Source organism: Cherax quadricarinatus, chromosome 20 (genome assembly GCF_038502225.1).
Source record: "Cherax quadricarinatus isolate ZL_2023a chromosome 20, ASM3850222v1, whole genome shotgun sequence".
NCBI lineage: Eukaryota > Metazoa > Arthropoda > Malacostraca > Decapoda > Parastacidae > Cherax > Cherax quadricarinatus.
The window spans coordinates 49,189,071-49,204,485 of NC_091311.1; the positions used below are offsets into that span (position 1 = coordinate 49,189,071).

The 15,415-nt window shown below is 43.0% G+C and overlaps 1 protein-coding gene across 1 annotated transcript in view; it reads right to left on the reverse strand.

The window, feature by feature from the left end:
- LOC128698896 (zinc finger protein-like 1 homolog) overlaps positions 1-15,415 on the reverse strand; it is a 134,714-nt gene that overhangs the window by 59,741 nt on the left and 59,558 nt on the right. Inside the window, exon 4 of the mRNA XM_070087083.1 lies at positions 9,999-10,179. Coding sequence (XP_069943184.1) covers positions 9,999-10,179 — 181 coding nt within the window. The remainder of the gene's footprint in view (positions 1-9,998; positions 10,180-15,415) is intronic.

A 15,415-nucleotide genomic window follows, 5' to 3' on the forward strand; every position in this document is an offset into this window, starting at 1 on the left:
CGTCCGAGACACGTCTATGTGAGGCCTGAGCCAACCTCACATGTTCCGCCGGTGGCATTGTTTACAAGCCAGCCTCCGCGGTAACATCCAAGCATACAATCGTAACATTTCGTATTATTACAGTGTTTTTGGTGATTTTATCTGGAAAATAAGTGACCATGGGCCCCAAGAAAGCTTCTAGTGCCAACCCTGTGGTAAAAAGGGTGAGAAATATTATCGAAATACTGTGGTACCATGGTCAACTGCTGATGCTGCTGCTGTAGCGCTGTCAGCTGCTGCTGCTGCTGTAGCACCGTCAGCTGCTGCTGCTGCTGTACCACCGTCAGCTGCTGCTGCTGCTGTTGTAGTACCATCTGCTGCTGCTGTAGCATTGTCTGCTGCTGCTGTAGCACTGTCAGCTGCTGCTGCTGCTGTAGTACTGTCAGCTGCTGGTGCTGCTGTAGCACTGTCAGCTGCTGCTGTACCACCGTCAGCTGCTGCTGCTGTAGTACCATCTGCTGCTGCTGCTGCTGTAGTACCGTCTGCTGCTGCTGTAGCATCGTCTGCTGCTGCTGTAGCACTGTCAGCTGCTGCTGCTGCTGTAGCACTGTCAGCTGCTGCTGCTGCTGCTGCTGTAGCACTGTCGGCTGCTGCTGCTGCTGCTGTAGCACCGTTGTTGGTGTGGCTTATTGAGAATACCAAGAAACAATTAACCCCAGAGGGTTAGCCACCCAGGATAACCCAAAAAAGTGTGTCATCAAAGACTGTCTAACTTATTTCCATTGGGGTCCTTAATCTTGTCTCCCAGGATGCAACCCACACCAGTCGACTAACACCCAGGTGAACAGGGAAAAATGCCTGGAACTAGTGCTCATATTGGTGAATTTAAAGCCAGCAAAGGTTGGTTTGAGAGATTTAAGAATCGCTGTTGCTGGATCAGTCAGCTGTTGCTAGACCAGTCAGCTGTTGCTGGATCAGTCAGCTGTTGCTGGATCAGTCAGCTGTTGCTGGACCAGTCAGCTGTTGCTGGATCAGTCAGCTGTTGCTGGATCAGTCAGCTGTTGCTGGATCAGTCAGCTGTTGCTGGATCAGTCAGCTGTTGCTGGACCAGTCAGCTGTTGCTGGACCAGTCAGCTGTTGCTGGATCAGTCAGCTGTTGCTGGATCAGTCAGCTGCTGCTGCACCACGGTCAGCTGCTGTTGCACCATCAGCTGTTTCTGAACATGACTCGTCCCGAACCTGTCCGTCCAGCCTGAGCGCCTGCCTTGCCGTCATTGTTTACAAGCCAGGGTGGCCGGTTGCATGCATACATTCGATACATTTTGTATTATTCCATTACTTATAGTGCTTCTAACTGCTAAATAAGCCACCATGGGCCCAAAGAAAGCTTCTAGTGCCAACCCTGTGGTAAAAAGGGTGATAAATACTATCGTACCACAGTCAGCTGCTGCTGCACCACAGCTGCTGCTGCACCATGGTCAGCTGTTGCTGCACCATGGTCAGCTGCACCACAGCTGTTGCTGCACCACCATCAGCTGTATTACTCGAAGATGTGGAGAGAGTGTTGTTGGTGTGGCTTAATGTGAAACAATTATCGAGAAACAATTAACCCCGGAGGGTTAGCCACCCAGGATAACCCAAGAAAGTCAGTGCATCATCGAGGACTCTAACTTATTTCCATTGGGGTCCTTAATCTTGTCTCCCAGGATGCAACCCACACCAGTCGACTAACACCTAGATGAACAGGGAAAAATGCCTGGAACTAGTGCTCATATTGGTGAATTTAAAGCCAGCAAAGGTTGGTTTGAGAGATTTAAGAATCGTAGTGACATACACAGTGTGATAAGGCCTGTTCTGGAAGAAAATGCCAAACAGGACCTACAGTAATCAGGAGGAAAAGGCACTCCCAGGACACAGTGTCTCATCAGTCATTGCTGCATCTTCAATAAAGGTGTCATTTATTCTTCATTTAGTAGAGTAGTACATGCACAATATATACTGTGCATGTACTACTCTACTATTGTGCATGTATCCTTCTCTTTGTGTGTAGGAAAATGTATATTTCATGTGGTAAAAATTTTTTTTTCATACTTTTGGGTGTCTTGCACAGATTAATTTGATTTCCATTATTTCTTATGGGGAAAATTCATTCGCATAACGATAATTTCGCATAACAATGAGCTCTCATGAAAGGATTAATATCGTTATGCGGGGGTCCACTGTATCTTCTATTTTTTGTTTGAATAAAAATTCAAAATAGAAAGCAAGAGTAATATCCGAGGGGCCTGGAGACGTGACTGATGAACAAAGAAAATGTTATTTTAGAGCCAGGAATGTCTGCATTGTTCATTCTGGACCCTATTTTGAAATTGTCATATTTTTTAATTTTCGTGAAATTGGCCAAATTGCAAATTTCCGACCACGTTATTGGGTAGTTGAAATCGGTACATGGGCAGTTTCTTGTACTCAATCGATAGAAAAAATGGAGTTCTAAAGAAATAGCTATGAGTTTGGTTGACTGGAACAATGGAATTAGTCGAAAATAGGGCTCAAAGTGGGCAAAATCACCGATTCGTAAATATTGCCGAGGTCGCTAACTTCATGAGTGTAATTCCGTCAGTTTTCCATCAAATTTCGCTCTTTTGGTGTCATTACAATCGGGAAAAGATTCTCTATCATTTCATAAGAAAAAATAATTCTTTTTTTTTTATTTGGAAATTTTGTGACACCAGGAGACACCTCAGGATTTGGGGTTGCAACAGTCAAGGGGTTAAGGATCCCAATGGAAATAAGTTAGACAGTCCTTGATGACTCACTGACTTTCTTGGGTTATCCTGGGTGGCTAACCCTCTGGGGTTAATTGTTTCTCATTAAGCCACACCAACAACACTCTCCACATTTTATAGTACAGCTGACGGTGGTGCAGCAGCAGCTGACCATGGTACAATAGTATTTCTATAGTATTTCTCACCCTTTTTATCACAGGGCTGGCACTAGAAGATTTCTTTGGGCCCATGGTGGCTTATTTAGCAGTTACAAGCACTATAAACAATGGAATAATACAAAATGTATCGAATGTATGCATGAAACCGGCCACTCTGGCTTGTAAACAATGACGGCAGGGCAGCTGAGGCGCTCAGGCTGGACGGACAGGTTCGGGATGAATCACGTTGAGCGAGTTTATCGTTAGCCAGGCCAAAAATTTTACGCTCAAACGCTTTGTTGGATGGATTTAAAGTTATGTGATGCGTTCGTTAGCTGAGGGTCCACTGTACTTACTATCACTCATGGTGAAGGAAAATATATTTCAAAGTCATTCAGCTGTGTTTGTTCTGCTCCTTGCTCCCTTTTACACCCAGGATAACAGGCCTTATTGTGCCTGGGTTGTAATATGTAGTATATTATATGCAGGTGGGGTGGGCTGACCTGGCTGGCTACCTTACCTCCCAGACCTGACTTCCTACAAATTAAACTCACCTCTCACCCTACATTAAGACTACAAATATTTAACCCTTTGACTGTCGCGGTCGTATATGTACGTCATAGGAGATACTGTGTTTGACGTATCTATACGCATAAATTCTAGGGGCTTCAAATCAAGCAGGAGAAAGCTGGTAGGCCCACATGTGAGAGAATGGGTCTCCATGGTCAGTGTGTACCATATAAAAAAAATCGGGGAGCCAGTGGTGCATTGTGGGAATACCATTTCAGTCGTCCTTTTTCAGCATGTCTAGCGGTAAGAAATATGTGACTTCCCTGCAAATCTGGGACTCTTCTCTTCCCAAGTGATGCTCTAACATAGATGGAAGTGTCAATGAAGATCAATTTCATGATTTCGAGGAGTTTGAGACCAAAAGCAATGGAGGAGGAGGAGGAGGAGGAAGAGGAGGAGGAAGAAGAGGAGGTGGAGGAAGAAGAGGAGGAGGAAGAAGAGGAGGAAGGAAGGAGGAAGAGGAAGGAAGGAGGGAGGAGGAGGAAGGAGGGAGGAGGAGGAAGGAGGGAGGAGGAGGAAGGAGGGAGGAGGAGGAAGGAGGGAGGAGGAAGAAGGAGGGAGGAGGAGGAAGGAGGGAGGAGGAAGAAGGAGGGAGGAGGAAGAAGGAGGGAGGAGGAGGAAGGAGGGAGGGAGGAAGAAGGAGGGAGGAGGAGGAAGGAGGGAGGGAAGAGGAGGAAGGTGGAAGGAGGAGGAAGAAGAAGAAGAAGAATAAGAAGAAGAATAGGAATAATAATAATAATACCTAATAATAATAATATGTAATAATATGTTCCCTTGAGGCATGAAAACAGTTCACCCCATGACAGTGACAAGATAAGGGGAGATAACATCTGATAAGAGCTGACCTTTGATGAGCGTAAACGAGGGTGGAGGGAGGGGGGCAGCTGTCCATCTGTCAAGAGCCAGAAGAAGAAGAAGGAGGAGGAGGAGGAGGAGGAGGAGGAGGAGGAGGAGGAGGAGGAGGAGGAGGAGGAGGAGGAGGAGGCGGGGGGGGAGGAGGGGGAGGGGCAGGAGGAGGAGGAGGAGGAGGAGGAGGAGGAGGAGGAGGAGGAGGAGGAGGAGGAGGGAGGAGGAGGAGGAGGGAGGAGGAGGAGGAGGAGGAGGAGGAGGAGGAGGAGGAGGGAGGAGGAGGGAGGAGGAGAGGAGGAGGAGGAGGAGGAGGAGGGAGGAGGAGGAGGGAGGAGGAGGAGGGAGGAGGAGGAGGGAGGAGGAGGAGGGAGGAGAAGGAGGAGGAGGAGGAGTAGGAGGAGGAGTAGGAGGAGGAGGAGTAGGAGGAGGAGGAGGAGTAGGAGGAGGAGTAGGAGGAGGAGGAGGAGGGGGAGGAGGAGGAGGCGGAGGAGGGGGGGGGAGGAGGAGGAGGGAGGAGGAGGAGGGAGGAGGAGGAGGGAGGAGGAGGAGGGAGGAGGAGGAGGGAGGAGGAGGAGAGGAGGAGGAGGAGGAGGAGGGAGGAGGAGGAGGGAGGAGGAGGAGGGAGGAGGAGGAGGAGGTGATGATGACGATGACGACGACGACGACGACGACGACGACGACGACGACGACGACGACGAACAAACATTTGTCTGTCTGTCTATTTGTCTGTCTGCCAAACTCCCTGTCTATCCGTCTAGCTCTGTCTCAGAGAGAGCCACAAGGCTGTCATCATCACGTTTACTCACATCTTCAAGCAGAGTATAGCACTTTGTCTGGATTTTTTGGGTTATCCTAGGTAATTTACACTATGTATAGTTGTATTTATGTGTACCTGTGAGACAGAGATAGACAGAGAGAGAGAGAAAGAGAGACAGATTGAAAGAGATAGAATGAGGGAGAAAGATAATTAGATAGAATGGAGGGGGAAGCAGCATCCGACCCCATTGTTTTGACAGGCGGTAGGGGGAGTGAGTAATGAGACAATATGTCATTTTGACAGCTGCCGACTCCTGACTCAAAACAATTATAAGCCACACACTCGCACACAAGACAAGCTTGCTGAAGGGTGATAATAGGAGTTTTATGAAAGTATCTAGTGACTATATATGTGTATATATATTATAGAAACCAGAAGCAAGAAGGGAAGGCAGGAATGAAGGAAGGACTAGATGAAAGGAAGGAAAAAAGTAATGAAGGACAGATGAAGGAATGTAGGAAGAGAGGTGGAATGCCCTCCAGGTAGGAAAGGAATGAAGGAAATTAGGAAGGAATGACACACAACCATTTACCTAGGATAACTACATAACACAACTGCCTGCTAATACTTTGAAGAAAGCTGCTCAGACGAGGTATTTTGTCTTTGCACATAAAAAAAAAATTCAACAAAAATGCACACACACTGATTTTGTGTGTGAGAGTGTAAAACACCATTGTGTATGACACCATGTTTTATGTGTAAGAGTGTAAAACACCACTGTGTATGACACCATGTTTTATGTGTGAGGAGTGTAAAACACCACTGTGTATGACACCATGTTTCAGAGAGTTCCACAAGCTGCAGAACTTCTAGGAGTATGTTCAGTGACTGTATATTGGTATATATATTATAGAACAATAGTAATAAACAATTTTTTGTATTGTTTGTTTTTGTAAACAAGTTTTGTAAACAATATATTGATAATTATGTTTGTGTGCTTATTGTGTTGTATACGAGTGTATATATGTACATTGCACCTTACTTTGGTCTCACAGGCCACATAAGTTATGTGAAAAAATAAAATAGTGAAAAAAACAACAAACCTTCAAATACAAGTAAACTAAAGTTTACCGGGTGAGCGGCAGTCGCCGCTGTTGCCATACGCGGCTCATTTTCTGCAAACTTCATGCCTCTATATCTCGGTAAGTACTGATGGGAAAAATTTTTTTTTGGGACTAAAACAATCAGAAAAATAATCTTAACATTTTCATAAGAAAAAATAATTTTTTTTTTTCGAATATTTTGCGACACCAGGAGACACTTCAGGATTGGGCCCTTCGACAGTCAAAGGGTTAAAGGTTAGCTCTATTGCTAACGTAATATATGTTAGTGTAAACTTATTACCTGGCATTTATAAATGTTAAAAAATGGTGTTCTGCTTTCAGGTGATGTCTGCTTTCCGGCAGTAGCCTGGAACCCAATCTGCCATATAAGCGGGGACCTACTGTATATTCACTGGTTGTATACCTGGAGTTTACCTGGAGTGTTTCAGGGGTCACTGCCCCTGCGGCTCGGTCCGAGACCAGGCCTCATGGTGGATCAGGGTCTGATCAACCAGGCTGTTACTGCTGGCCACACGCAAGCTGATGTACGAACCACAGCCCGGTTGGTCAGGTACTGACTTTAGGTGCCTGTCCAGTACCTTCATGAAGAAAGCCAGGGGTCTACTGGTAATCCCCCTTATGTATGCTGGGAGGACATTGAACAGTCTTGGGCCCCAGACACTTAATGTGTTGTCTTTCATTGTACTTGTGGCACCCTTGCTTTTCACTGGGGGAATGTTGCATCACCTGCCGAGTCTTTTGCTTTCATAGGGAGTGATTTTCGTGTGCAGGTTTGGTACCAATCCCTCCAGGACCTTCTAACTGTATATTATCATGTATCTCTCTCACCTGTGTTCGAGGGAATACAGATCAAGGACCTTCAACCATTCCCAGTAGTTTAGGTGCCTTATCGCACTTATGTGTGCCATGAAAGTTCTTTGTACACTCTCCAGGTCTACAATGTTGCCAGCCTTGAAGGGGGGCCATTAGTGTACAGCAGTATTCCAGCCTAGAGAGCACAAGCTTGGGCTTGGCATCCCTAGTTTTGAAGGTTCTTATTATCCATCCTATCATTTTCCTAGCGGATGAGGTAGCTACATTGTTGTGGTCTTTGAAGGCAAGATCCTCTGACATTATCACTCTCAGGTCCTTCATATTATTTTTCTGCTCTACTGTATGGTTAGAATTTGTGGTATACCCTGACACATTTTTAATTTCTTCAAGCTTCCCATATCTGAGTAGCTGAAATTTCTCCTCGTTGGACTTAATGTTGTTTTGAGTGGCCCCATACGAAGATTTGGTTGTTGTCCGCTTGGAGTCTTGCGGTGTCTTCGATGAAGGTCACTGCCATGGTAATCTGGGTGTCATCCGCAGAGGAAGACACAGAGCTATGGCTTACATCTCTGTATGTCAGAAATGAGGATGAGGAATAGAATGGGACTGAGTACCGTGCCTTGTGGAACAGAGCTTTTTAGTGGCTGCCTGGGACTTTACTCTGTTTACTATTACTCTTTGTGTTCTATTTGTCAGGAAGTTGTAGATCAATCTACCAACTTTTCCCGTTATTCCTTTATCCCGCATTTTGTGTGTTATTATACCATGGTCACATTTGTTGAAAGCTTTTGCAAAGTCTGTGTATACTACATCTATATTTTGTTTATCCTCTACAGCATCCAGGACCTCGTCATAGCGGTCCAGTAGCTGGGACAGGCAGGAGCGACCTTCTCTAAACCCGTGTTGCCCTGGGTTGTGTAACTGATGGGTATCTAGGTTGTTGGCTATTGTGCTTCTTAAAACCCTCTCAAAGATTTTTATGATATGGTATGTTAGTGCTATTGGTCTGTAGTTCTTCGCAATTGCTCTGCTGCCACCTTTGTGGAGTGGGCTATGTCTGTTGTATTTAGTGTGGGGGATGACCCGTGTCCATGCTCCCTCTCCATAAACTGCTGAAGGCACGCAATAGGGGCTTCTTGCAATTCTTGATGAACATGGAGTTCCACGAGTCTGGGCCTGGGGCAGAGTGCATGGGCATGTCATTAATTGCCTCTTCAAGATCTTGTGGAGTTAGAATGATATCCGAGATTTTGGGGATGACCAAATTTTGGGTTTCGTTCACGAAGAATTCATTTGGATTGTCGACCCTTAGTCTGGGCAGTGGCTTGCTGAACACCGAGTCATATTTGGACTTTAATATCTCACTCATTTCTTGGCTTTTATCTGTGTATGTCCCATCCTGCCTAAGCAGGAGCCCAATAGTAGATATTGTTTTCCCCTTAGATTTGGCATAAGAGAAGTTTTTTTTTTTCAATTTCTTTTATGGCTTTTAGTTCTTCCTGTGATTCCTGTTTCCCATAAGATTCCTTCAGCTTAATTAATTTCGATATTTGCAATTTCAGTGACTAGTGCCTCCCTTCGTATTTCAGGTACATTGGCCCCACTCAGCAGCTCTGTGACTCTTCGCCTTCGTCTGTATAGAGAACATCTCTCATTTTCTAGTTTACATCCTCTCTTTCTTTTTCTTAATGGAATGTGTCTTGAGCAGATCTCAAGAACCAGAGAATTCATTTTTTCAACACAATAACCTCACAAACATTGTTATCATTGTATTGTTTACAAAACATGTATGTACACACAAACCAACAATAAAAGAAGCTATTTATTACTTTTGTTCTACAATATATATACACATATATAATCACTGGACACATTCCTAGAATTGTTAGAGCCTCTGGAAGCTTGTTGTCGTTGTGTGGGTGGACTTGTAAATGTGCTGAGTCAGGGTGTGGCTGGTGTCATAATGACACATTTTATACCATCACTCACTACCCTCACTGCCTTTGCCAACACCCATGGGGACCCATGCCTTCTTCCTCACCCCACCACCCACATGGAAGTAAGTCACTTTGTCTAACTTTTTTGGGTTATCCCAGGTTGATGGTCGTCTGGGTCGTCCTTCCTTCCTTCCTACATTCCTTCCTTACTACCTTCCTTCCTACATTCCTTCCTTCTTTCCTACCTACCTACCTACCTTCTTTCCTTACTTCTTCCTTCCTCTCATCTCTTTCCTTCCTTCCTGCCTTCCTTTCTTCCTTCTGGTTTCCTGGGTATTGCTTTCAGTCACAAACTCCTCAAAACCATGAAATTCATCTTCACTGACACTTCCATCTGTCTTAGAACTGTCACTTGGGAAAATAAGAGTCCCAATTTGCTGGGGAGTGAGGTATTTCTACAGCAAGGCATGGTAAACAAGGTGTACTGAAATGGCATTCCCACAATGCACCACTGGCTCCAAGATTTTTTTTTTATACTGCGCACACTGGCCATGTAGGCCTACCAGCTTTCTCCCGTTCGATTTGAAAGCGCTAGAATTTATGCGTATAAGTGCGTGACCGACCCTAGGTGTTAAGATGTACATGTACGTGACCGACCCTCCAAGGGTTAAGAATAATAATCCTGAAGTTGCATATAATAAAAACAATATTACAAATAAGGGTTCAGGCAGTCATCAGGTCCCAAAAAACATTTGCCTCCATTCAATCCTATCTAACACGCTTACATATGACTGCTGAATGTCCAAGCCTCTTGCAAACAAAACCTCCTTTTTCCTCTCCTTCCATTCTTTGGTGGGGATGGGTGGATGGTAGTGATAGTTGATCATGTTGCTATTGTTGTTTGGTGGTGACAGTGGCACCGGCAGTGGTGGTGGTAGGTGAGTAGCAGTGATAATTAATCATGGTGGTGGTGGGTCGTTGTGGTGATAAAATAATGCATCATAAAAAGGTATCACATAGAAATGGTCATAAATTGTAATTCTTACCATGAGTATGAACTCTGGTGTGCGTGTCTATATTATGTTTCTTAATTTGCCCCAATGGTTTTGCTTGTGTAACTGCTGGCCTTGAGTGGGTGGATGAAAAATGGTCATGGCTGACCATATCAGGAGTGGTACCATTGGCTACACTCCAGTCACACTGCTCATTGCTCCCAACATCCTCAATCTGCAACAAATTTGTCCTCCAGAGTTCAATTATTTTTCTATAGCGTTAAATCATTTGAACACAAAACTACTACTGTATATATACATCCTTTATTGGTAACAAATCTGTCAAACATTTTTTTAAAGGACAATTTCATTTAATCACAATTTATTATACATATGTACTGTAATTGTATACAATAATGTTCTACTAATCTGTAAGCCAGTTGCATGGTATTTTGAAAATGGTCTCCAGAATTTAGAATTTTCAGTTCAATATAATTTAGTAAAATTTAATTCAAATACAGTGGAACTTTTAAAATTTTTAACAGAAGGATCTGAGGCAGCTCTGAAAAAATAAAACTTACCAATGACTGCAGTTGTTCTCTTCCAAATACAGTTCACTTCACAAGTAACTCCCACTTTGGAGAGAAAACTTTAAATGGCATTTTGGTCTATGCTGGACTGCTATGAAATCACAATTTTTGTTACTTGCTAATGATCTAAGATGGACTGAAATACTGGCTAAGTTTCCCATCCAAAGAGTGGCTTATTTGTAAATACAGTGGACCCCCGGTTAACGATATTTTTTCATTTCAGAAGTATGTTCAGGTGCCAGTACTGACCGAATTTGTTCCCATAAGGAATATTGTGAAGTAGATTAGTCCATTTCAGACCCCCAAACATACACGTACAAACGCACTTACATAAATACACTTACATAATTGGTCGCATTGGGAGGTGATCGTTAAGCGGGGGTCCACTGTAGTTTGAGCCACAGTTTTGTTATTTTGTTTTTCAAAGAAGTTATACAAAACAATATATTCAGCTTGTGGACTGCAAGTAGCAGTAGACATGGCAAGTCCAGCTATTACTGTACAACATAATATGTACAAAAATACAGTGGTAGTTGACTAGATCCCTGATGACACATTGTGTTATCTACAGGTTTTATTTCTGTGGCTCATCTGTCACTCTAAAAGTACATGTTAATGTAACATGTTAAAGTAGCATATTAAAGTACAGTAGGGCCCCTCTTTACGGCGTTTCGCTCTACGGTGTTGTGCTAATACGGTCATTTCAAATTATGACCAAAACTCTCTATACGGCTCCCCCACCTGACTTTCTAATATGGTCACTGTGCCCCACCCGGTTTGTTTACATTCTATGTGAGATCCGTAAGCACTAAGTCTCTCTATTATGTCTGGAAACTCCAAAATTTCAAGTGTTTTTAAAAGTTATTTCATATTTTATATATACAGTGGACCCCCGACATTCGATATTAATCCGTTCCTGAGAGCTCATCGAATGTCGAAAATATCAAAAGTCGAATTAATTTTCCCCATAAGAAATAATGGAAATCAAATTAATCCGTGCAAGACACCCAAAAGTATGAAAAAAAAGTTTTTACCACATGAAATATTAAGTTTAATGCAATAGAATAATTACAATAACAACAATAACAATAGATTAATAACAAAAGAATAATTGACACTTACCTTTAATGAAGATCTGGTGATGATTGATGGGATGGGAGGAGGGGAGAGTGTGGATGGTGTTAGTGTTTAGAAGGGGAATCCCCTTCCATTAGGACTTGAACTGGCAGCCTCACCATGCCTTACCACACTGTGTATGCCACTACGATTCTTAAATCTTTCAAACCAACCTTTGCTGGCCTTAAATTCACTCACATCACCGCTAGTTGCAGGCAATTTCTTTACCAAATCATCATGCACTCTGACACACGCACTCCACTTTCGTACTTTGCAATTATCTCTTTCTTCATTTCAATAGTCATTAGCACCTTTTTTCTCGAAGGGTTGGCACTAGAAGCTTTCTTGGGGCCCATGGTTACTTATTTTGTAGAAACAAGCACCAAAAACAGTGATAATATGGATAATATGGAATGTATCAAATGTATCCTTAGATGCGCACACACTGGCTGGCTTGTAAACACTGGCACACATGGGGCAGTTCAGGCCACACGTGGACACGTCTCATACGAATCGTATCGAATGTCGAGGCGAAATTTTTGTGTTAAAATGCATCGAATGTCGGATTTATCGAATGTTGATGCCATCAAATGTCGGGGGTCCACTGTACTCTGATAATTATGTATACCTGTACCTAAATAAACTTACACACTGTGCTGGCATGCAGGTACACATTAAAATCAGTAAGAGTGTCTTATGTCTCAAGACACAATATTAGTAATGATGATAATAATAATAATAGGTAGTAGGTTGGTAGACAGCAACCACCCAGGGAAGTACTACCGTCCTGCCAGATGACTGTGAAACAGAAACCTGTAACTGTTTTGCATGATGGTAGGATTGCTGTTTTCTTTTTCTGTCTCATAAACACGCTAGATAACAGGGATATCTTGCTACTCCTACTTACACTTTGGTCACACTTCACAGACATGCACATGCATATATATATACATACATCTAGGTTTTTCTCCTTTTTCTAAATAGCTCTTGTTCTTCTTTATTTCTTCTATTGTCCAAGGGGAAGTGGAAAAGAATCTTTCCTCCGTAAGCCATGCGTGTCGTATGAGGCGACTAAAATGCCGGGAGCAATGGGCTAGTAACCCCTTCTCCTGTAGACATTTACTAAAAAAGAGAAGAAGAAAAACTTTATAAGACTGGGATGCTTAAATGTGCGTGGATGTAGTGCGGATGACAAAAAACAGATGATTGCTGATGTTATGAATGAAAAGAAGTTGGATGTCCTGGCCCTAAGCGAAACAAAGCTGAAGGGGGTAGGGGAGTTTCAGTGGGGGGAAATAAATGGGATTAAATCTGGAGTATCAGAGAGAGTTAGAGCAAAGGAAGGGGTAGCAGTAATGTTGAATGATCAGTTATGGAAGGAAAAAAGAGAATATGAATGTGTAAATTCAAGAATTATGTGGATTAAAGTAAAGGTTGGATGCGAGAAGTGGGTCATAATAAGCGTGTATGCACCTGGAGAAGAGAGGAATGCAGAGGAGAGAGAGAGATTTTGGGAGATGTTAAGTGAATGTATAGGAGCCTTTGAACCAAGTGAGAGAGTAATTGTGGTAGGGGACCTGAATGCTAAAGTAGGAGAAACTTTTAGAGAGGGTGTGGTAGGTAAGTTTGGGGTGCCAGGTGTAAATGACAATGGGAGCCCTTTGATTGAACTTTGTATAGAAAGGGGTTTAGTTATAGGTAATACATATTTTAAGAAAAAGAGGATAAATAAGTATACAAGATATGATGTACGGCGAAATGACAGTAGTTTGTTGGATTATGTATTGGTAGATAAAAGACTGTTGAGTAGACTTCAGGATGTACATGTTTATAGAGGGGCCACAGATATATCAGATCACTTTCTAGTTGTAGCTACACTGAGAGTAAAAGGTAGATGGGACAAGGAGAACAGAAGTATCAGGGAAGAGAGAGGTGAAGGTTTATAAACTAAAAGAGGAGGCAGCTAGGGTAAGATATAAACAGCTACTGGAGGATAGATGGGCTAATGAGAGCATAGGCAATGGGGTCGAAGAGGTATGGGGTAGGTTTAAAAATGTAGTGTTAAAGTGTTCAGCAGAAGTTTGTGGTTACAGGAAAATGGGTGCGGGAGGGAAGAGGAGCGAATGGTGGAATGATGATGTAAAGAGAGTAGTAAGGGAGAAAAAGTTAGCATATGAGAAGTTTTTACAAAGTAGAAGTGATGCAAGGAGGGAAGAGTATATGGAGAAAAAGAGAGAGGTTAAGAGAGTGGTGAAGCAATGTAAAAAGAGAGCAAATGAGAGAGTGGGTGAGATGTTATCAACAAATTTTGTTGAAAATAAGAAAAAGTTTTGGAGTGAGATTAATAAGTTAAGAAAGCCTAGAGAACAAATGGATTTGTCAGTTAAAAATAGGAGAGGAGAGTTATTAAATGGAGAGTTAGAGGTATTGGGAAGATGGAGGGAATATTTTGAGGAATTGTTAAATGTTGATGAAGATAGGAAAGCTGTGATTTCGTGTATAGGACAAGGAGGAATAACATCTTGTAGGAGTGAGGAAGAGCCAGTTGTGAGTGTGGGGGAAGTTCGTGAGGCAGTAGGTAAAATGAAAGGGGGTAAGGCAGCCGGGATTGATGGGATAAAGATAGAAATGTTAAAAGCAGGTGGGGATATAGTTTTGGAGTGGTTGGTGCAATTATTTAATAAATGTATGGAAGAGGGTAAGGTACCTAGGGATTGGCAGAGAGCATGCATAGTTCCTTTGTATAAAGACAAAGGGGATAAAAGAGAGTGCAAAAATTATAGGGGGATAAGGCTGCTGAGTATACCTGGTAAAGTGTATGGTAGAGTTATTATTGAAAGAATTAAGAGTAAGACGGAGAATAGGATAGCAGATGAACAAGGAGGCTTTAGGAAAGGTAGGGGGTGTGTGGACCAGGTGTTTACAGTGAAACATATAAGTGAACAGTATTTAGATAAGGCTAAAGAGGTCTTTGTGGCATTTATGGATTTGGAAAAGGCGTATGACAGGGTGGACAGGGGGGCAATGTGGCAGATGTTGCAAGTGTATGGTGTAGGAGATAGGTTACTGAAAGCAGTGAAGAGTTTTTACGAGGATAGTGAGGCTCGTTAGAGTATGTAGGAAAGAGGGAAATTTTTTCCCAGTAAAAGTAGGCCTTAGACAAGGATGTGTGATGTCACCGTCTTTGTTTAATATATTTATAGATGGGGTTGTAAGAGAAGTAAATGCGAGGGCCTTGGCAAGAGGCGTGGAGTTAAAAGATAAAGAATCACACACAAAGTGGGAGTTGTCACAGCTGCTCTTTGCTGATGACACTGTGCTCTTGGGAGATTCTGAAGAGAAGTTGCAGAGATTGGTGGATGAATTTGGTAGGGTGTGCAAAAGAAGAAAATTAAAGGTGAATACAGGAAAGAGTAAGGTTATGAGGATAACAAAAAGATTAGGTGATGAAAGATTGAATATCAGTTTGGAGGGAGAGAGTATGGAGGAGGTGAATGTATTCAGATATTTGGGAGTGGACGTGTCAGCGGATGGGTCTATGAAAGATGAGGTGAATCATAGAATTGATGAGGGGAAAAGAGTGAGTGGTGCACTTAGGAGTCTGTGGAGACAAAGAACTTTGTCCTTGGAGGCAAAGAGGGGAATGTATGAGAGTATGGTTTTACCAACGCTCTTATATGGGTGTGAAGCATGGGTGATGAATGTTGCAGCGAGAAGAAGGCTGGAGGCAGTGGAGATGTCATGTCTGAGGGCAATGTGTGGTGT